Source organism: Colletotrichum tamarilloi, assembly GCF_030869305.1.
Source record: "Colletotrichum tamarilloi strain Tom-12 chromosome Unknown Scaffold_3.1, whole genome shotgun sequence".
In the NCBI taxonomy this organism is placed as follows: Eukaryota; Fungi; Ascomycota; class Sordariomycetes; order Glomerellales; family Glomerellaceae; genus Colletotrichum; species Colletotrichum tamarilloi.
Window position 1 is genome coordinate 762549 of NW_026849386.1, and position 22235 is coordinate 784783.

At 55.0% G+C, this 22235-nt stretch overlaps 8 protein-coding genes across 8 annotated transcripts; 3 read left to right on the forward strand and 5 right to left on the reverse strand.

Annotated features, from left to right (window-relative positions):
- Positions 1-1026: 1026 nt before the first annotated feature.
- On the forward strand, positions 1027-2569 carry CTAM01_01414 (HMG box protein; the record flags this gene model as incomplete). The annotated part of the gene is made up of 2 exons (XM_060517456.1): positions 1027-1173; positions 1718-2569. The coding sequence occupies 2 exons, from the start codon at positions 1027-1029 to the stop codon at positions 2567-2569; spliced, it is 999 nt and encodes a 332-aa protein (XP_060387917.1).
- A 1376-nt stretch (positions 2570-3945) lies between these two features.
- On the reverse strand, positions 3946-6789 carry CTAM01_01415 (urease; the record flags this gene model as incomplete). Its single annotated transcript, XM_060517457.1, has 5 exons — positions 3946-4266; positions 4359-5250; positions 5314-6500; positions 6573-6659; positions 6769-6789. The coding sequence occupies 5 exons, from the start codon at positions 6787-6789 to the stop codon at positions 3946-3948; spliced, it is 2508 nt and encodes an 835-aa protein (XP_060387918.1).
- Positions 6790-7442: 653 nt separating this feature from the next.
- Positions 7443-7889, reverse strand: CTAM01_01416 (uncharacterized protein; the record flags this gene model as incomplete). The annotated part of the gene is made up of 2 exons (XM_060517458.1): positions 7443-7481; positions 7545-7889. 2 exons carry the CDS (start codon positions 7887-7889, stop codon positions 7443-7445), a joined length of 384 nt encoding a protein of 127 aa, XP_060387919.1.
- A 574-nt stretch (positions 7890-8463) lies between these two features.
- On the reverse strand, positions 8464-10863 carry CTAM01_01417 (histone acetyltransferase subunit 3; the record flags this gene model as incomplete). The annotated part of the gene is made up of 2 exons (XM_060517459.1): positions 8464-9968; positions 10137-10863. Coding segments are annotated over 2 exons (2232 nt in total), but the record flags the coding sequence as incomplete, so codon positions are not given.
- Positions 10864-13675: 2812 nt separating this feature from the next.
- On the forward strand, positions 13676-16307 carry CTAM01_01418 (uncharacterized protein; the record flags this gene model as incomplete). Its single annotated transcript, XM_060517460.1, has 3 exons — positions 13676-14056; positions 14113-14430; positions 14487-16307. 3 exons carry the CDS (start codon positions 13676-13678, stop codon positions 16305-16307), a joined length of 2520 nt encoding a protein of 839 aa, XP_060387921.1.
- Positions 16308-17107: 800 nt separating this feature from the next.
- Positions 17108-17771, reverse strand: CTAM01_01419 (CybS protein; the record flags this gene model as incomplete). Its single annotated transcript, XM_060517461.1, has 3 exons — positions 17108-17460; positions 17531-17548; positions 17615-17771. 3 exons carry the CDS (start codon positions 17769-17771, stop codon positions 17108-17110), a joined length of 528 nt encoding a protein of 175 aa, XP_060387922.1.
- Positions 17772-18273: 502 nt separating this feature from the next.
- On the forward strand, positions 18274-20314 carry CTAM01_01420 (tRNA synthetase class I; the record flags this gene model as incomplete). Its single annotated transcript, XM_060517462.1, has 3 exons — positions 18274-18515; positions 18584-19024; positions 19090-20314. 3 exons carry the CDS (start codon positions 18274-18276, stop codon positions 20312-20314), a joined length of 1908 nt encoding a protein of 635 aa, XP_060387923.1.
- A 156-nt stretch (positions 20315-20470) lies between these two features.
- Positions 20471-21963, reverse strand: CTAM01_01421 (nitrogen permease regulator 2; the record flags this gene model as incomplete). Its single annotated transcript, XM_060517463.1, has 3 exons — positions 20471-21240; positions 21330-21803; positions 21921-21963. The coding sequence occupies 3 exons, from the start codon at positions 21961-21963 to the stop codon at positions 20471-20473; spliced, it is 1287 nt and encodes a 428-aa protein (XP_060387924.1).
- Between the last annotated feature and the right edge of the window lie 272 nt (positions 21964-22235).

Sequence of the window (22235 nt, forward strand, 5' to 3'; positions counted from 1 at the left end):
GAGAGGAGCCTTTTCGTTTTCCATTACTGATTAGCAGCGCTGCGGTGGATGCATCCCCTTGAGTGTTGCAGGGGTGTCGGGCAACTTTTTTTTTTTTTTTTTTCACGCGTCGCATGATGTGATTGAGGGAAGGTGCCAAAGGTACATGAGCTGCTAAGGTAGGTAGGTACCTTGCCTCAAGGCTCAGAGGCTCAGAGGGTATTTAATATTGGCGCAGAGGGAGTGTGGGAATATGGGAACCAAGGTTTGCATTAGGTGGCACCAGTGTAGACAACCTACCTAAGGTAAAGTATGCAGTGAGAGACGGTAGACGTGGAGACTTTGTACTTCCCGCCCGAAAGGGACGGGAGAGGGCAGTCGTGGTTTAACGGTTTAACCGTCTGGCGGCACGGGCGACAACTGGAGCGACATCACCGCGGATTCGCCAGCAAGGTGGAAGACCGGGAAAGAGGGGGAACAAACGTACAAGCTGTGGGCTGGATCGCCTGCTGCTGCTGCTGTTGCTGCTGCTGGAGCCTTGGGGGAGAAAAAGGACAGGGCAAGAGAATGGGAATATTTTAGGTGAAAGAGAGGGGGGACAGAGCAGGCCCCCCAAAACTCGTCCAGTTCGCTTTTTTTTGGGCCGGGCAAGAGCGAAGTGCCTGAATTTTTTTTTCTCTATTCCCCTCTTCCCCTTCCCACTTGGCCCCCCCGGAAAGGTGCCAAATCACTCCCAAACCCCTCCCACCCCGTCTGCACTACATATTCGGCTCAGGCCCTCCCCCAAACCTCCCATCCCCTTCCCTCTTTTTCCCCCATTTCTTCACTTTCCCAGGCACCAAACCCCCCAAATCTCAACCGCCCTTTCCTCCCAACCTTGCGCCACTTTGTGAGTGCCAGAAAAAAACAACAACTCCACCAAACACCAGCACACCCTTTTTTTGCTTCTCGCCATCGTCGCGTCAAAGCACCACTTGATTTACAGCGCCCATCGGCCCTAAATCCTCTCTACCTCACCACAACCACCAAAAAAACACAACCATCACAATGCCTCGCCCCTCAAAGAAGGCCCTCGCCGCCACCCCCAGCGCACCCGTTGCTGCCGTTCCCGTCGCGCCTGCTCAGCCCGTGCAGCCCCTCCAGATCCCCCAAAGACACATTGATGTCGAGGGTTTCATTCGCGTCCGCGACTCGGTAAGATACACCCTTTCCACCATTCCCTCAAAACCTCAATTCTCCGCCGTCATGTTTCCCAAGCTTCACTCTCCGTTCCACCACGGCCCAGCTGGCTATCCTGGAGTCGATATCGCGCCAGTTTCTTCACTGGCTTCTACTGCCATGAGAATTACAAGCATCTGATTGTCTTGCTATTTCTTCGACGCATTTCTCGGCGTGAACTGTCAGCCGCGCGTGCTTGTGTGCTTGCTATCTATTCAGATTCAAAGCTGGCACCGCGAAAGACGAAACGGGCACATTTTGCATTTGATAAGCCAAATGTGCTCCGAGAAAATGGCAGGGGGGAAAACACGCTGCGTCAGAACGCTCGTTTTTGTTTACATGGACCAATGTGACCCCGCGTCTGCCGCGGGAGCTGTGACCCACAGAAGCTCTTCAAGCTCAGCTCAGCTAAGCTTGGCTGCCCATATCCCACTACACCTTTCCTGCTACACACTTTACGCATCTTACCACTCTTTGCTCAAGCGTATCTGATCAGACAGAATGCTAACACCACTGCCAGGTTCACCAGCGCCTCATCACCATCTTGGAGTTGATCAAGAACTTCTCCGAGGACTACTACCGCCAGACCAGCCTGCTTCTTGGCGAGTCTGCACACGAGGCTATCCCGGGCATTGACCACCCTCTGAACACCTTGGAGCATGCTGCCCAGAGCATCGCTCCCCTGGCCCTTGGTCTCCAGCCTGGTGTTGCCTACCACCCTGCCCCTGTTGAGGAGAAGAAGGAGCGCAAGAAGCGCACCCACGACCCCAATGCTCCCAAGCGCCCCCTGACCCCCTACTTCCTGTACATGCAGACCGCCCGTCCCATAATTGCGAATGACCTTGGTGATGCCGCTCCCAAGGGTGCTGTTCAGGAGGAGGGCCAGCGCCGCTGGAAGGCCATGAACCTTCAGGAGAAGGCCGGCTGGAACAACGCGTACCAGTACAACCTCCGCCTCTACCAGGCTCGCGTCCACTCCTACAAGCAGGGTGGCAACCTTGAGGCCAGAAACATGGACGATGATAGCGCTCTCAAGTACGCCGAGGAGCACAACATCCAGATCAACCCTGTTGATGTTGTCCCCGATGTTGAGGATGCCATCGCCGAGCAGCTCAACCAGGCCAACACCGTCGATGCTCCTGGTGAAGAGGAAGAGGAGGAGGAAGTCCCTGCCCCCGTCAAGACCCCCAAGAAGCCCGCTTCTACCCGCAAGCGCAAGACTGCCACTCCCGCTGCCGAGCCCGAGGCCAAGGCTGCTGCCACTCCCGCAAGCCCTGACAAGAAGCGCCGCCGCACATCCACCAAGGCCGCTGACGCCACTGAGTCAGCGGAGCCTGCCAAGAAGAGCAGAGCGAAGAAGGGCAAGAACTAAGCATTCTGCTTCATTCGACCCCCCTCCTTCTACTCATTTCTTCTTGTTTCTAGGTTTCTGGGTTTTTTGCAAAGATGATACCTCGTTGCGCGGCGGCTTGTCGCTGATCCTTACCCCCTTCACTGTCCCTATGTTGGCGCAGATATACACGGGGGTGTGAGGTTCTGAACTGGAGGGGGAAAAAAGGAAGGACCACATCTACTTCGGTCCTCTGTCGTTGCGTGTGCCTGCTGCGCGCGAACGCGGTGTGTATGATTTCACAAGGCGTGTGGTTTCGGGACGGTTTTTCCAACGGACACAATACGCGTGAGAGAAAGAAAGGAATACAAAACTCCCGACTTGAGTGTGGGCGGTTTATGGATCCAATGGGCTTTCGGTTTGGGCTGGCTCTGCTTGTTTTCCAGTTAGTCCTGTATGTATAATGACGGACATGAGAGAATCAAACAATATTGATCTTCATATTGACAGTGCTTGCCTCCGATGAAGAATGTGACATGTATCGTGACGAGGTCTAGTGTGTATCTTCTTGCCCTGAGAAGATAGCCTCATGGACCAGTGTATGCGGAAGGAGTCTGAAGCAGAGACACTTCTGCCCAGGTCTATTGTACGGCAAAGTCAAGAATTCAACACGTCCAACTGTCACATTGATGTATTCAATGTTCAATCAAACTCTAGACGCCCAAGTACGCAGAAACGCTCACCCTGTTGACAATATCTTTGTACGTAAATTACGTTTTTGTTGCAGTATAAAGTAGTAGATACGTTTCCGTTCGAGTTACCAAAAGAAGTTGATACATCTCACCTATCGAAGTTCGCTGCTCGACAAGTCTGAAAACAATCAGACGCCCAAGCACGATTCTACGTACGTCCCTTGCACACATAGTCCATGCATGGACGCGTACATGCGACGCGCGGATCGTCGAATCTGTCCGTCGACCCTGGAGGCTTTTGGGGGAAACGAGAGAGGGTGTTGGCATTACTCTATCAGAACGACAGCCAAGACTTTTTCTTAAGCGCCCCCCCCCCCCCCCTCATAACACTCTGACACTGTACTGCATGCTTCTGATGTTCTGGTTTTTTAGTCATGAAATAGAAAATGCTGTTGCTTTTGCTTTTTTGGAAACCTTTCATAACCTAGCCAAGGTAAGGTGGCTTCTCTCATATGTCATTAATAATAAGCACCGCCCGATATCCCGTCCCAACTACCCGCCCGTATGCCGCTATGCTTTGAAATGTTTCTTCCCTTCCCCCTCACTACGACGTGCCCTCTCATCGTACTTTCATCTTCTCATCAACGCCAAACCTCTCAAATACTCTGTTGGTGTCCATCCCATCAACACCAGAAAAGTCCGCCGTCGTCGTCATCATCATCACGCTCAGTAGACGTAGAACGCCTGCGTCAAGGGAAGCGTATCAGACGGCTCGGCGGTACACACCTCGCCGTCCGCCTCGACGGTGTAGCTCTCCGGGTCGACCCTCATCCTTGGCATGCTGTCGTTGAATCGCATGTCCTTCTTGCCGACCGTGCGGCACCCCTTGACGGCCTCGACGCGCTTCCGGAGGCCGTACGACGCGATGGCGCCCGAGGCGATGGAGGCGGCCGAGACGAAGAGCACCGACGAGGCCGGCACGAGGGGCGCGAACATGGGGCGCGCGATGATGGGTTGGACTGTCGGGATGGAGGCGTTGGGGTCGCCCTGTGAGGGATTGGTTAGTTGATCCTTTTTTTTCTCTCTTCTTTTTTTTTTCGATGAAATACATGAGAGATCAGAGGGGGAGGGAAACTTACCATCTGCGCGGACGCGATGAGACCGCTCTTGATGACCAGGTTGGGCTTCGTGCCGAACCACGCCGGGTCCCAGACAACCAGGTCCGCAAGCTTGCCGACCTCGATACTACCCACCAGATGACCGAAGCCCTGCGCGACAGCCGGGTTGATGGTGTACTTGCTCACGTAGCGCTTGACGCGGAAGTTGTCGGCGCCCGTACCCTCGTCTTCGGGCAGGAACCCGCGTTGGACCTTGTTCTTGTGCGCCGTGTTCCAGGTGCGGAGGACGACCTCGCCGCAGCGGCCCATGGCCTGCGAGTCGGACGACATCATGCTAATTGCGCCGAGGTCGTGGAGCACGTCCTCGGCCGCGATGGTCTCGGCGCGGATGCGCGACTCGGCAAAGGCGACGTCCTCGGGGATGTTCTTGGAAAGGTGGTGGCAGACCATAAGCATGTCGAGGTGCTCGTCCAGGGTGTTGCGGGTGTAGGGCCGGGTCGGGTTCGTCGACGACGGCAGGACGTTGGGGTGCTCGACGACGGAGATAATGTCGGGGGCGTGACCACCACCGGCGCCCTCCGTGTGGTAGGTGTGGATGGTGCGCCCGGCAAAGGCGTTGATGGTGGACTCGACGAAGCCCGACTCGTTGAGCGTGTCGGTGTGGATGAGACACTGCACGTCAAGCTCGTCGCAGACACTGAGGCACGTATCGATGGCCGCGGGCGTGGTGCCCCAGTCCTCGTGGAGCTTGAGGCCGCAGGCGCCGGCGATGACCTGGTCGCGCAGGGCCTCGGGCGCCGAGTCGTTGCCCTTGCCCGTGATGCCAATGTTCAGGGGCAACGTGTCGCAGGCCTGAAGCATCTCGCGCATGTAGTTTTTGCCGGGCGTACAGGTTGTGGCGCTCGTGCCGGCACTATAGGAGGTTGGTCAGTCGACGGAACAAGCTGACTTGCTCTTCAGGGGAACGCTCTCTCACCTTGGTCCCGTACCACCTCCGAGCATGGTGGTGATTCCTGACGCGACGGCCTCGTTTGCCTGTTGTGGGCAGATGAAGTGGATGTGAGTGTCAATGCCGCCGGCGGTGATAATCTTGCCCTCGCCAGCGACGACATCTGTACAGCTACCGACAATCATGTTCGGGGTCACGCCGTCCATGACATCCGGATTACCCGCCTTCCCGATACCCACAATCATACCGTCTTTCACACCAATGTCAGCCTTGTAGATGCCCGTCCAGTCAACAATGAGCGCGTTGGTGACGACCATATCCAGAGACTCCGAATCCGGCCGGCCCGTTGCCTGACCCATGCCTTCTCTCAACGTCTTGCCGCCGCCAAACTTACACTCGTCGCCGTATACGGTGAAGTCCTTCTCCACCTTGATCCAGAGATCGGTGGTGCCGAGCCGGACCAGGTCGTCCACGGTGGGACCGAACATTGTCGCGTACGCCGCCCTCTCCATCTGGTAGACCTCGGCAAAGTTCATGACAGCCTCGGGCTCCGGCGCATGGGCGAAACCGGCCAGCTGAAGCTTCTCCACAATCTCCTTTGCGCGCCAGAGCTCGACGCCGCCTGAGGCGAGCTTGTTGCCACCGCGGATGACCTTGTGGCCTCCAATCTCGACGAGCGTCACCGTCTTCACGTCACCGGGTTCAAAACGCACTGAGGTTCCGGCGGGGATGTCCAACCGGTAGCCGTACGACTTCTCACGGTCAAACTCGAGCTGCGGATTTGTCTCGATGAAGTGGTAGTGCGAGCCGACCTGGATAGGGCGGTCCCCCTTGCTCTTCACACTGAGCCTGATGCGGTTGCGCTTCTCATTGAGCGCGACCTTGCGCACCGCGGTGACAACGGCGCCGGGTGCCTTCTTGGGCTCGTACGCCGCGACTTCGGGCATCGAGAAGAGGTCGTTGCTGGGCACGGGGAGAAAGCTGCCGTATAAGGCGCGCGCCAGGTCACCATCGTCCGTTGCGATGGGGTTGTGAACAGTCACAAGATAGGTCCCTGAGGGAAAGGTGCCCTCGACCTGAATCTCATGAAGGGTACTGCAGACTGTGGGGAGCACATGCCTCCTCCCCAGCATGGTGGCACCCAAGCTCATGAGATCGGCCACGGTGTGGTTACCATCGCGGATGAGCTCTTGCAAGTTGCTGGCGATGAGTGCCTGCGGTTGAGTCGTGTTAGTGCATACAAACTCTCAGTGCGGTGATAGCACCGCAAAAGAAGGTATTCGTACCGTTGCTTCAGAGTGGTTCAACTTGACGCCCCGGGCAAGCCGCCGTTGAGCCAGGGAGCCTAATTGAGAGATGACGAGCTTATCGAGCTACAATCACGACGTGCCGCGTTAACACTACCGTCTCTACCAAATTCTGCCAAGGCGACAGGGATGTGTAAGAGGGAAACTTTGGGCACAATGGGCAAAAAGTACATACCTCCTTAGGAACGAGATGCATCCTGACAAGATTGTTGGTGACTCTCGGCCAGATCAACTCGTCTTCATGAACAGTTGTAGATGTTGGTGAAAGAAAAATCACAGATTACGGGTTTAGAAGGACTCGCTGGCGCCAAAAGGGTAGTTAGACATTACAGGTAGGTGGCCGTCTTCGATAGTGAGGAAGCGGCCGTTTGCGCAGCCCACGGGCCTGGACCGGCGGCCACCTGCGAAAAAGGTGGGATGATGATAAGGCCCGGCCGCTTGGGATACGTCCCCCCCAAATGGAGGCTTGATTGGCCCTCCACTACCCCGCACAAGGAAGGTCCCTGAGGAAGTGACTGCCAAACCGCCCGCGGACCAATACAAGGCTCTCGTTTGTCTAATAGGCATTACGTCCAATTTTAGGCGATAAGCTAACCAAGAAGACTTCCATATGAACCACCTGCAGAATTGTATGTAAACTCCCCTGCCGTTCCACCGAGCCGCTGCAAATGCCGGTACAACATCGTGGGGATGTCTGTAGTCTGTATGCCTCATCACGAGAAGTCGGTCTCGTGACTCCAGTCATGATCAGAAACTGACCTCTCAAAATTGAGGTTCCTCATGAATCCTACATTGTCTGGTGAAGAAAAAACTGGAACTGAATGCAACGACTCAGTACGCAGACGCACGTCACCACTCATCTGTAGGGACGGTTTCCAATATACGGTACTATGGCAAGTCGGCAACTGTTTAGATCCTCGTAAACTCCCACACTACCTTAGCTAGACATACCATATGTACCCAAATTTTCGCAGCTTGAAGAAAGATGAAACTCGCAAAAATTGCCGCCTCAGCAAGCTCGTTCCTCCTCCCCAGCAGCCTACAGACCAACGCATAGGACAGAGCCCACACAAAGAATTGCGCCCATCTTACGAACATGGAGCTCTCGACGCGGCGCGTGTGAGAAGGTGCCCATTGCGAGAAGAATCTGAGGTGGGGCGGGATGCCGAGGAAGTTGGTTTGCATATCATAGCCTCGCTCTGCAACGGCGTCGTGGACAGAGGCGCTCTCGAGACCGGTGAGGAGGGCACCGTAGCTCAGGTAGTCTATATCGAGAGACCTTGCAAGAACATTCATTGTGTGACTTTTAGCAGTAGCGGTATAGATGTGAGGAAGCTCGAAAAGCGCCGGATGCCTACGCTCGAACCATCAAGCGCAATTTGCTGGAGATCAGATATCACCTCTTGGTTGATGAGAATCAAGTCCATCTAGTCTGCCTCTGACGTTTCGGAGAAAGCGAGGACGCGGTCGGCTCGACACGGCTCGCTATAGGGTAAAGTTGTCTGCTAACTTGTTGGATTTCAAGAAAGGCACCGAGGTACCCGGAGATACCCGTTTCCTATGATTCAGTTGATGGAGATTATGGCCGTGTAAGACCAGGGAAAATATTGGTATCTCAGTCTTTTCATTCACACAACCAAGTATTGATCTGGCTACAGGCTAGCCTCATCAACTCCAGGGCGAGGCCTCGTCACATCCAGTCCTCTATGCTGTTCCTAACGCCGTCCACCGAGTCCAGTCCAATGGTCGACTGCCACTCCAAAGTTTTACCTCCCAAAACCGAGAACCCAGGATACCAAAACATGTACCAGTGCTAGTCGTGACATATTGACAATCATCCCATTTTCCTCAGCCGGGTGAGCTGAATACCTTATTCCTCCTCGACCTCTTCGTCCCACTGCGACTTCTCTCTCTTCATCAGATCAGCCATGACGGGAGCCTTGAAGATGGAGGATTCGGGGTCTGAGCCACGCGGCACCTTGCCAAGGCTCTCGTCGTCGAATACAGATCCAATGGTATCGATCCAGCGCTTCCGGCGCTCCATCAGGGTCTTCGTCATGTCGCCGATGCCTGGTCTTGCCATACCAGCCGCACCACCAACCGCGTGGCTACCGCCTCCAGCGCCGCCAGGTCGCTTATTCTTCTTGCTCTTGCCCATTGTACGGGTTCGCTTAAGATAGGCAGCCTGCACTTGCGTGTCGAGATCCTCCAGAATTGTTTGGTATTCTTGGTGCGCCATGCGCTCCTTGACGAGCTCCGTGAGTCGAGACTTGCGAGCGCCGTTGATGAGCATTTGCTCTCGAAGGCGGCCTTGCAGCAAGCGCAATCGTGCTGCCACCTCATCATCGAATGCGCCATCGTATTCCGTCTCGAAATTACCTTCCTGGGGAAGGAAGCCAATGTGCTTCAGTTCCTGCTTGATTCGTTCATCGACCTGGGTGTACTCCAACTTTGGATGCGAAGCCTTCTTCCATGCCTCGGAGTTCGATTCGGGCATGAAAGATGCAGGCGGCACAGTCGGCGGGGCCTTATCATCGACGAAGCTCTGCTGCGTATCTCCATTTTCTCCGTTGACGTTGCCGCCATTCATGACAGTATCTCCGTTGGTGATGCCGTTAGGTGCTTTCTCTTCGTCTGCCTGGGGTCGGTTCTCGGGTCGCATCGCTTGCATCAATCGCGACAATAAGGGGCCGACAGAGAGTTTATCGGTCTCGGCAACCTCGTCGTCCATGTTGTCAATCGCGCCACGAGCCTGGTTGGGTGCCAACTGTTCGCGCGCACCTTGAGGTTTGTCGAGTGCCATGGCGCCATCCTCCTCTTGCCAAATCTCAATGTAGTGCTTCTTGCCTCTCTTAGGCATGTGAAAAGGTGTGACGCGATCGCCGCGTTCTCGAAGGAAGCCAAGGTCTTCCTCAGCGAAAGGCCGGAAGTAGGGTTCCATGTACGTTGAGAAGGTCGAAAAGCTGATCTGGTTCGTGGGCTTGGCACTACTAAAGTCCTTGTCAGGAGGATCACCAGCAATGAGATCCGCCAGATCAGTCTTTGGAAAGACGGCGACAGAGAATATCTCCTTCAATTCGTCCTCTGGCATGCCTGAGTGTGTCGGGCGAATTTCGTAGACGGTCGGGTCGGGGAAGGTGGAGGGATCGTCGCCGAAGGTGTGCGCAGCGGGTTGGGCCTTTTTGGGCGGCGCGCCCTCGTCTTCCGAACTCTCCTCTTCCTCCTCCTCCTCTTCGGCCTCTTCTTTTTTCTTCTTCTTCTCGTCGACTTCCATTGCTGATGGTGTTGCAGGCGCGACGGGTGACAGGGAAGAACTGGCCGAGTCGCGCGAAAGCTTTCGTGGTTTAGTGGATTCCCTAAGCGGGGATGATCGCTCTGTGGTAGCAGGCGAGGTCAGTACTCAGATTTAAATACGAGGAATCCAGGTTAGTCGTGCGGTGACGAGGTGAGCATTCGGTGAGCATCCTATGCCCCACGAACAAACCAAGAAAAAGCGTGAAAGAGCACTAGACCGCACAGGGCCAAAGAAGGGTAGTGACCTACCGACTCCCCCTTCCTGGGGTGGTGCCAGGGTATCGGCCGCCTTTCTCTTCTTCTTGTTGGTCTTGCCCGTCTTCTTGCCGTCCCCCTCGGCCTTTGCGGCGGGTTCAGCAGGCTCGTCGACGTCGACGTATTGCTTGCGCGTGCTGGCTAATATGCGCATACCCCTATCGCAGAAATTGCTTCGTCTGTCGATGGTTTCCTGCAGGCGCTGCAGGCGGGCAATCATGCCATCGAGACTCTTGGAGTCGGGCATGACGGCATTGGAGGCGCCTTGGTCTACGAGGTCATCGTAGTTGAGGTTACGGAACTGCTCGACACGTAGCTCGAGATATTCGGTATCGACAGCTTCGATAGGAGGCAAGCTGGCGGAGGGCACGACGGAGCTCGGGGTCGTGTTGCGGCTGCGCTGTCGCATAGCACCGGGCCCGGCTTTCTTGCCGGTGCCCTTTTGGCTCGCAGCAGGCGGCATCGCGGGCAGCCTGTGATGAGCGCTCGCAGGTTTGGTGTGGCTTTTGATGAGGTTGGATCTTGCGCGTCGTCCTTGTCGAGGGTTGAGATGGATCTGATATGTCGAAGTGAAGGTTGGGCCTTCGATGTCAAGCGTCGACTGAATGGCACTCGAGATCGCGCCGCCCTGTATCGGTAAGGTACGCCTAACCTGCTTACTGGATTGGTCACCGGTCGCGGAAGTATGGGTCGAATCGCCCGAGCTCGCCTGTTGCACGCACCCTGGGGTTACCCGCGGAAGTCTGGGGGAAGGTACATGTGGAAAGTGCTCCGCCAACGCCAAAATGGGAAGTGTCTCTGTGAACCGGGTACCTTACCTAAGGAAAGCACAAGGACCAGGCAAGCTTCAGTGCCTTGGCTCCATCAACTGCCATCTCACGAAACCGGCATCTTGCATCCCATCCAAAGGATCAAGATCTAAGTACCCCCTTTCTTAGATCAGTAAAGTATTGGTCTATGGCCATGACGTGACTTCTCGCCTTGCCATCTTTGCGAGCCAGGTTGATTCTCTCTTGGTAATATTACCTTAGTCACCGCTACTCCCAGCGCTTGTAGTGAAATGCTATGCTCTCTCATAACACCGGAGCACAAAAGCAAATGATCACGGGTAGGCAACAGTGCTGATATCATACTATGCCGCCATCGACCAGCAATATCACAGAAACTGGCTAGAGCGGTGATTCGATTACGATGGAATATGAGATAATCTTGAGAAAAGCGTGAATATGAGGGCATACACGGCCAGGTTTACAGGAAAGAAGACTCCTGCACACTGATATGGTTCCCCATCTAAGAAGTTTGACGATCTCGATGGGTGGGCAAGATCAACCGAAAGTGAGAACTGTGTTGACTTGTATATGGCTCATTGATCAATCAGGACTACTCAATTTACCTCAAGGCGAGTTGGTCAATGAAGGTACGCTGTTCGAGTAGAAGGCGTCTCTCAGGTCTTTCTTTCTCTAATAATGCAGCCCGTGGACGAACCTACCTGAAGAAGTCCAATTTTGCCGGGAAGACCCTTCTCATTCGTCCCTCAAATGACTTCCCATAGAAGTAGAATTGAATCTCAATTCGTTCTCGTTCTATGTTGCGAGCCCTGCTTACGATGCTCCTGGGCCTTGCGAGCAGATTACCCCAACAGGCACTACTTCAAGGTGTAATAAAACCCATTCACCAAAGTACGGTAGGTACATCTAGCTACACGTATGTCATGAAGTCTCTCAAGCCAGTAAATCTATATTTGAATCTTTTGGTCGCCGAATTAACCCGTCCGTGACCTTCTGTACGTGTTCTAATGCTGCTAGATCAGATCTTATTGCTCCCAAGAAGCGAAAGTGCATTGAGTATACTATGCGATGCAGATCTATCTAGCGATTTAGACAATAGAGAAAAGTAAAAGAGCCGCCCCAACTTCGCAGCTCTCTCTCACTTCCAAGCGCAAATTTGCTAATTGCTGATTCTTATTCAATCTTTTTGTCAAGAAAAACCATCAAAGCTTCTCCTCACACTTTTGGATTATTTGGTCGCGGATAGCAACATTGGAAGTACTGCCACAGGCGGTGATATTTCGGCCAGAGACCTCCCCATAGGCTGACAAAGACGCGGGTTAAGAGCGACGGAGCAGACGAAACTGGAGCCTATGGCAGGGTTGCCACACATCGATATGAGGAACATCAAGCGCTTTTTGCGAGTGCAAAAATAAGTCAACAATGGCCGGCGTGGCTACGCGTTCGCAGATGGCTTCAGGAAAACCGGCTATCACGTCTGGTTGAGTCGGTAGTGCCCAAGAGCGGAACTTAAAACCCCTCTCTCAATACTCTTTGATGATCATCAAGGTAGCATGAAGCTCCACAAGAGATTAGGGATTCTCGCGGGATGAGGATGTCTATGAGCTCCTGAGTGGCGGTCGATGGAGCCATGTGCTCTGGGGCGCTTCTCTCATTGGCATCGTATGGTACTCACCCAACCCCAGACAATCTGTGGTCTGCACATACCGAAACACTACGTTCCGATTTATGCATGGCAACAAGTAGTTTCCTAGTTCGGTTCGAACGAACGATCTGTCGTCCATCGATTAAGTGACTTTAAAGACAATTTGGAAAACTAGCATTCATTCGCAGAAGCCTTGCCCACTGAAATCATCCAGATTGTGAGATGGTACTCACAGAGTAGTCACTCGCTTGACTCTACTCCATAAATTCGTCATGAAAATCAACTTGCTCGAACTTTGAACAGGGTCTAAATCACTGCTAATTAGCTGAAATCTCAAGCAGTTGGCTTCTAGGTGATATATTCGCTGATAAGAACACTGAAGCCTTCGTCACAGGCAATGCATGGGAGTGCAAGGTAAAGGCGATGTCATTGTCCCCACGCATTGAAGACCCAACACCCCATGAGAGCGGAAGCAGAAGGACTGATATGTCTCGCAACCTCCCGTGCCAGTAAACTAACAGAGGATTGGCGCAGGCGTGTTGGCTCTGGCGAATTCCATTCTACGAGCACCAGAGGCTGATGCCCAGATGGTTTGCCCATGTGCTCTGGCCATTGGTCGACACGACTTGGTCCACAGGCGCTGGCATGGACAAGCCGTGTTTTACCTCACCCACGCGGCCGCACTAGGAGCTCGACAACGAGCTGGCGGGGTTGGCTCAATTGAGAAGCTCATGGTGGGGTTCTCCCTCTTTCAGGGTCCTAGGCCTCAACCACGATCTTCTCCTGAACACTGCGGTTATGGTACCAGCGTTTCGTTGCACGCTTCCAGAGCGACTCACGTAGATACTACTTCACCCTCCGCTGTATTGTTCAACGCTATCCAATGTACACCATACAACATGTTCGGTCGAGTGACCATCGAAATACAACGCAGCCGTTTTGTGTAGAAGTCTATATAGCGCTGCTGTCCTTTTGCGATTTGTTAGATGCTGCTTTTTGCTTCTTCAACGTATACGCTTTCTTTAAAAATTCAACTTGCCAAGAGTCTCGAAACCGCTTCAACGCAATCTTCTCTTAGCCTCGAGCAATGAGAGAATACCATGGCTTCTCTTGGTGGTAACATTTTGCCCCTCGACCTTGATCTCAAGACTACCTTTGCTGGATTAAGTGCAGTAGCCCTCAGCGGCCTGCTCTTTTCTAAGCTTCTTTCAAAGAATGACGCGGAAAGCCTTGAGGTGCCCGGACTCTTCAAGTCTTTCCTGCTCTTCTTTTACGCCTGCTTCATCAAGCCGCACAATGGCGACAAGAAGGGCAACCAGCAGGATGCCCTAGAAAGCTTCTACAAGAAGCAAGCCGGCGCGTATGATGCTACCAGGAAAGTCCTCCTGCAAGGCAGAGAGGACATGCTTGCGCTCGTCGCAGCACAGCTGAAGGCCAAAGGTCCCAAAAAGGGCAACAAGGCCAAGCGAGTCTGGGTTGATGTAAGTCATCCTAGCAGTCACATTATGTTTGTCGAACCTCGACTGACAATGCTTAGGTTGGTGGAGGAACGGGATGGAACATTGAAGCTATGTCTAGCTTTGTCAATGTGCCTGAGTTCTTCACAAGCGTCTACCTCGTGGACTTCTCCCCGTCTCTATGCGAGGTCGCCCGACAGCGCTTCGAACGCCTTGGCTGGAACAATGTTAAGGTTGTTTGTGAGGACGCGAGGAAGTTCCGACTGGAAGATTATGAAAATGGTCTCCCAAGTAATCGCGTTCCTCCTCGCTCACCTGTACTGAGCTACTTCTCTCAGAAGCGTGCCGAGCACGGCGGCGCGGATCTCATCACCATGTCTTACAGCTTGTCCATGATCGTGAGTCACCTAAAGACGTACTCTCTGAAATGACTGCAACTGAATGTGTTCAACAGCCCGACTACTACTCCGTTGTCGAGTCCCTTACATCACTTCTATCTCCAGATGGCATCATGGGAGTTGTTGACTTCTACGTGCAGTCTAAGACCGACTTCTCCTTCCGCAACTTCACTGGTGGACTGGTTGGGCGTCACGTCAACTGGTTCTTGAGGACCTTTTGGCGCGCCTGGTTCGACCTCGACCGTGTTGGTCTCGAGGCTAGCCGCCGCGACTATCTCGAGTATAAGTTTGGCAGTGTCCTGAACATCAACACCCGTAACTACAGCCTCGGTCACATTCCCTACTACATCTGGGTCGGATGCCACAAGAAGCCCTTCTCAGCTACCAGTCTGCCGCATGAGATCATTGAGAAGATCGATGCCCTTGCTACAGAATCGCCGTACCTGTTGCCTGCTAACGCGGGCGATGCTCTCACCCGCGCCATTGATCGATCGGCCCCCGAGATCCGTTCCAAGGCTTTCATGGCAGCCATCCAAAACTTGTCCGCAAGCCTCCCACTGCCCTCTTTCTTCTACCAGAACCACCACTGGCGCATATACTACGATGATCAGCTTCAGAAACACACTCAGTTCAACGATGAGTACATCTACGCGTTTACATGGGAAGACTCGAGAGTGGACGAGCACCTTCTGAAGCTCGGCTCTGACGACGTGGTCCTGGCAATCACCAGCGCTGGCGACAACATCCTCTCCTACGCAATGCAGAGCCCTGCCAGAATCCACGCTGTCGACTTGAACCCTACCCAGAACCATCTCCTCGAGCTCAAGGTTGCGTCTTACACTTCTCTCCCCTACGAGGATTTCTGGAAGCTGTTTGGAGAGGGAAAGCACCCTGACTTCCGCTCTCTGCTCCTGAACAAGCTCTCCCCCCACCTCTCCAGCCGTGCATTCCAGTACTGGCTCTACAATGTCCACGTCTTCACCAACACCAAGGGCTACGGTCTCTACGACACTGGCGGCTCCCGCCATGCCATTCGCGTCTTCCGCTGGATCTCACGTGTCTTTGGCTGCCGCACCGCCGTCAAGGAACTCCTGTCCACAAAGACCCTCAACGAGCAGCGCGAGGTCTGGCGCACCAAGATCCGCCCCGCCCTGCTGTCCAAGCTCGTCTGCAAGCTCGTCGTCAGCCAGGAGAGCTTCCTTTGGGCGGCCCTCGGCGTCCCCAAGAACCAGCTGGCCATGATCGATAACGACCACGCCGAGAGCGAGGCCGTCAGGGGACCCTCCCCGACCGCCCGCAAGGTCCGCTCCCACGCCATCTGGCGCTACATGGTCGACACCCTGGACCCCGTGGCCGAGCAGACGCACATCGCCGCCAATAACCCGTACTATCACGTCTGCATGACGGGCGACTTCACGCGGCGGTGCCATCCAGACTACCTCTCGGAAAAGGCCCACGCCAAGCTCTCGCGCGCCAACGCCTTTGATGGCCTGCGCATCCACACGGACGAGATTGACGAGGTTATCAATCGCATCACCCCCGGAACGCTGACCGTCGCCGTCATCATGGACAGCATGGACTGGTTCGACCCCGGCGCGCCGGCCGCGGCGGCGCAGATCACCAAGCTCAACCGTGCCCTCAAGATGGGCGGGCGGGTGCTGCTTCGCTCGTCGGCGCTGAGCCCTTGGTACGTCAAGGTCTTTGAGGCCCACGGCTTCTCGCCCAAGAGGGTCGGAGCTCGTACGGACGGAGCCTGCATTGACCGTGTCAACATGTATGCGTCGTGCTGGATCAACACCAAGGTTGAGAACCTTCCACCTCCGACCCCTGAGATGGACCATATGGGAGGTTCTGAGATCACCAGTTTCTCCCTCTAAGTGTAGAAGAAGTGCATCATGGGAAAGAAGTGCGAGCGAGATAAAAGTGATGATTGATGAGTAGGCTGGTAGGAGTAAGTACGGCCGTGTACTATGCAGCTGGTGGTTGGAAAGTACTAGTTCGAGATATGTGACCCGAACATGAATTAGCGTACAGTCATTTTCTTAACAATGATACTTATTGGAATGTTTCAATGTTGACCGAGCGCGTTTTTGGTCCGAGGTTGGTGATTTCAGCATTAAATTTGCTTCTCAGAGACTTTTTGCGAAGAAATGTGAAAGCTGCACCTCAATACGGGATTAGACTCTCGAAGGCTTCGCTGACACCCGCAAAATCTGCACAAGAGACCAAGATCTCTAGCAAGTTGCCATTGCGGTTACTTGTTCAGTCGATTTTCTCCTCCGTTGATTGCTTCCGACCTTACACACCGCATTGCGGTGATTAGATCTGCCTAACATCGAACACCTCATCCATCTCGGATAAACATTTAAGCTGTCATCCTAAAGCCGACTCACATTGAATTTCACTTGCAGAAATGTCGCACCAGGTTCATTGACAAAGAATCCAATTTTGCCTAGACTGGTGATTATACACTGGCCGTCCCAATTCTAAACCCTGGCGCCCCCTGAATCACATACAGTAAGCCGACTTCAGCGCCATTTCTCTGGTACTGGTATCCTAGCACGACGTCTCCGCCTCCTCTGTCGCATCCTCAATCGGATATTATTCCCAGGTGACCAGCCTTTTATTTGCTGTCAAATAGGACAAAACGACACCTCTCTCCCATCTCTCCCCCGAGTTAAGCCTTCCACAGACGCGCGACAGCCTCAGTAACACCGACGTCGCTGGTCTCGAACTCGTACAGGCCGAGGCCAACCAGTGCGGTGACGACATTGAGACCCCACATCGTCGCCTTGCGCGACTTGGGGTAGTGCTTGGTGGGGACGTAATCGATGATGATGTTCTGGAAGCCGGTGTGGGAGTGGATGAGGATCATGGCGCAGAGGACGGCGTCGGTTGTCGGGTTCAGGGAGCCGGCGGCGAAGGGGGCGATGGTGATGGGGACAAGGCCGGCAGCGAGAATGCGGTCGAAGCTCCAATGGTAGGAGCCATGGGCGGGACTCGGGGGAGGGACGGGGGCAGGGTCGTTCACTAGAGGTTATCACGGGTTAGGATGTCTTGCGTTTTTTCCAAGTTTTGACTTTCACATGGGTTTTCGTACCTCCACCCTGAATGACCTCTGCAGTGAATAGGTTAGCAATGATTCGATTATAAATGTATAGCATGCAAGGTGACTGCGACGTACGAGGACCGACGGGCAACAGATCCCTCTTGGCGGTTGTGTGGAAGGCGGCGACTCTTGACGAGTTCTTGACGAAGGCGGAACGGCTCGGGGTGGCCTGGGCCATGCGGGCCGCCGTGGCTGTTTGCCGGAGAAGAGCAGGGCGCACAATCGAAGCCATGGTGATCGCTGGTATTTCACGGGCGGTTCAATTGGTATTCGCGGGTGGAGGGAGGCGGGATGTCGTTGTTTGGAGGCTTGGAAGTTGAGAAGGAGAGCTAGGTTTAGAGTGCCGGAATCGATGATGTCCACTTAGCCGAGGGTAGGCACAGGTTCCGGATCGCGAAGACGGGCGTCTGACATTGGAAGGGCTGTGATTGGCTAATAGCACCCCCATGGCTCCACGTGATTTCGGTCGACGAAGAAAGTCGGCATGGGCCGGCCATCGGGCCAACGTACATGCGTGACAAGTCTTATCGACATTGCGATAAGGGAAATTTTTGGAGCTTGGAGTGGGATCAGTTGCGCGACAGCTCTGAGTGACCTGTGTCAGCCATTCTGGTTGCTGGCAGGGTTGGTTTTCACATCCTCAGACTCCTATCCAGTGCTGAGCTTTTCTTTGCCGCTCTTTCTTCAATGCATTCAAAACTACAGATCTTCTAATTGCCAACACACACCCCATTATGTCGTCGACATTGGTGGCCCGCCTTCCCGAATTACGGCGGAACATTTGCGTTCGATGCGCTGCGCTCCCAGTAGCCCATTTCAGACAAAACCAAGCGAGATGGGTATCACAAAAGGTCGTGGAGAAGCGCAAGACAGGAGAGGAGGAGTGGGCAAGACGCGCCACAGCAATTGAGCAGGGTGAAATTCAGAATATCTGGGATGTATTTGAGGAGCGAGGTTACGTCAAGGACGTCGCAGGGTGAGTCGAGGCGCCCCCCTTCGCTGTCGCTACTCGAGATAATGTTTGCTGACCTGACCGAACTCAAGGCGTACACCACAGGTCAAAGAACTCTTGCGGACCAAACGAATAGGCGCATACGTCGGCGTCGATCCCACGGCGGCGTCCCTCCACGTCGGCCACCTTCTCCCCTTTATGCCCCTCTTCTGGATGTACCTCAACGGGTACACGGCCGTGTCGCTGGTCGGAGGCGCGACGGGCAGGATAGGTGACCCGACGGACCGACTGAAGACGCGCGAGGTCATGGCGAATAGCGAGGTCTCAATGAACATCACAAAGATCCACTACCAGCTGAAGAAGATTTGGGCAAACGTGGAAGCCCTGGGGCGAAAGTACGGCCACGAGGCGGACTGGGCGGCCAAGAGGCATCTCGTGAACAACAACATGTGGTGGCAAAGCTTGCCATTGTACGATGTCATGAAGAGACTGGGCCGCTTCATGCGGATAGGGCCCATGCTCGGCCGCGATACGTGAGTTCTCATATAGGAGAAGTCCACCTACCCCTTTTCGACAGAGTTGCTGACCCCCTGTCTAGAGTCAAGAACAAGATGGAAAAGGGCGACGGCATGTCCCTCGCAGAATTCACCTACCCCTTAATGCAAGGATGGGACTTTTGGCACCTGTACTCCAAGCTCGGCGTCCAGATGCAAATCGGAGGCTCAGATCAGTTCGGAAACATCGTGACGGGCATCGAGGCCGTCAAGACGATCCGCGCGTCCGAGGAGAACCCCAACATGCGCATGCCCGAGACCTGGAGAGACGACCCAATCGGCTTCACGGTGCCCCTCCTGACGGACAGCGCGGGCGCAAAGTTTGGCAAGAGCGCTGGCAACGCCGTTTGGCTCGACCCCTTTATGACGAGCGCCTTTGACCTCTACGGCTATTTCGCCCGGCGGTCCGACACCGAGGTTGAGCGGCTCCTCAAGCTCTTCACCTTCCTGCCCACCGCCAACATTGAGAAGCTCATGGTCGACCACGCAAAGAACCCGCCCGCGCGCGTCGCGCAGCACACCCTCGCCTTCGAGGTGCTCTCTCTCGTCCACGGCGCCGACGTTGCCATCAGGGAGCAGCAGCAGCATCAGTTCATGTACAGCAAGGGATCCGGCACCCAATTCGCCGGCGCCTCGCCCGAGAAAGCGGGACAGGACAACACCGTGGCCCCCTACAAGGCCGTGGAAGGCCACCCGACGACCCTCAACAACGCGCCCAAGATGGACATGCAGCTCCCCGAAAACCTCATCTACAACCAAGGCATCGCCCGCATCCTCTACGCCGCAGGTCTCGCCACCTCCGTCAGCGAGGGCCACCGCATCGCCCGCGCCCAGGGCGCCTACGTCGCCGCCGCGCCCGGCAAGGACATGCGCGGCCTCGTGCCCGGAAACCTCGACTGGACGCCCGTCAAGCTCTGGTACCCGCAGGACGTGCCCAAGTTCCTTATTGACGGCCGCGTGCTCATCATCCGCAAGGGCAAGCACAACGTCCGCATCATCGAGGTCGTCAGCGACAAGGAGTGGCAGGACAGCGGCAAGGCCTACCCGGGCGAGCCCTTCAAGGGCAAGACGCGCGTGCTGATGCAGCAGCTCAAGGAGCTCGCCGCGGCCGAGGGCCGCAAGCTGTCGCGCCGCGAGCTGGAGCAGATGGTCAAGGAGAAGCTGGCCGCCGAGGAGGAGGAGGTTACCGTTGCGAATAACCCGGATATCAAGTTCCCCAAGAAGAGCGAGCGCCAGCAAGCGTTCGAGGAGGGCAAGTCGCGGGAGTAAACGAGAGACTGCCGCAGTCCTTCTCGTCTTTCGAAATATTTTGATGTATCACATCCGATACCATGTGCAAATATCTGTACAATGACCTGTACACTACCAAAAACTTAGAACAATGTAAAACCACCATGCTCATGACAACATTTTATAAAGACACCCTCAACGATAAAACACAGTCAGATCCCCGCTCGGCACCGGCAAAGCCTTGAGCTTCTCCATAATCTCCCCATCCGTGAGATTCTTCTCCGTAATAATCTGGTCAAACGAGTGACACCCGTCCGTATACACCTGCAGCGCGTCACCTCCTCCCCCGCCACCAGCCCTGGGCCGCGCCTGGCCCGTCGCTAGTCCCGCGAGGTACTGCTTGGACACGACGTACTTGTGCACGCGGTACAAGCACCCCTTGATGACGCCAAACTGCACCAGCCGCCTGACGTCCACGTACCTCAGCACGTCGAACCCGGCCTCCTGGTGCGTGCGCAGCCACTCCATCACGCTCTTGCCCACACAGAAGCTCGTCATGAGCTTGATGAGCATAAAGTTGCTGACGCGCTGCCGGGCGTGGATGCACACGTACGCCGCGCACTCGTCCACGATCCCGTCCCGGTCCGCGACGAAGTCGTGTATCCCGGGGCGGGGCGCGTAGCAGCTGCCAAAGAAGAACATGTCGAGCAGCAGGACGGTGTCGTAGTACAGCAGGTGGCGGAGGGCCAGCGTGGCGAGGTCGAGCGAGACGTCGGCGAGCCAGGCGATGCGGCGGACGTCGTTCACACCGTCAATGTGCGCGACGACTTTCTGCATCGTCAGGTCCCAGGTCTGGTCGACGATTTCGGCGAATTTCATCTTGGCGACGGGGACGTGCCAGCCGCGGACCTGGGGCGGGCTGGCGTGGTGCGGGAAGAGCTTCATGTTGATGGTGTTTGCGTCGTCTTTTGGGGCCCTCTGTGGTCAGCGATATCTCGAGATATTGGCGATGCGCGGAACCGGAGAGCAAAAAGGGGGAGAGTGTGTAACTTACCAACAGGAATCATGCACTCGCCATAGTTGTTCAAATCCTCCTTGACAATCTCCAACAAACTCTCAATCGGCCTCCTCTCCCTCATCCCAGCCGCTCCTGACCCTCCACCGCTGCCCTCCTGGCTCAAATACTCATTCTGCTTCTCCATCTCCTTAAACGTGACCGCCAACCGCCGCACAACGGGCTCATACTGCGCCAAATCCGCGTCGGCGTCCAGCACCAGCCCAAAGTTGAAGATGAACTCGTTGCGTTGGTACTTTTGGTGCGGGATCAGCACGGGGAACCCCAGCACCGCGTACTTGCCCTCGGGGTCCTGCACCGTCATGTACCGGTTGAAAAAGGCCTTGCGCGGCACAATGTACTCCTGCATCACCTCCCAGTCGATGAGCGGCGGCTTCATCGCGGCCGTCGCCCCAGAGCCGGGGGGCGGCGTGGTGATGCAGCCCGGCGGCGACTGGGCCACGATGTGCGGGCCTACATCGTGGAGGTTAGTTTGAGGTGCGTCGTTGAGTAATGACCTTCTGCGAAGTTTAAAAGAGCGAGCGCGTTGCAGCCTCTTTCAAAAGGAAAAAATAAATAAATAATACATACCCTCCTTGGGAAAGAACCTAGCATAGAAGATTCCTTGAATCATTTTCGCTACATCTTATCCGAACACGTTGTTGTGGAGGAAGGCTGATAGACTCAAGCCGCCATGAACCATGGTTTGTGGTTGGTGGTGAGTTGAGTTCCTTAGCCTGCAGACGCTACGGCGCCGATTTCTGGGCCGGCACACCTCAATCACCCGGGGCCGATCTAAGCCGGATCGCGCCGGAGCTTGGGAACGACCATTCAATCAAACCACCACGTTTAAATCAAGCGCGATACAAGACGTTTGCTTGATCGGGATTAATAACAAACGCTCTC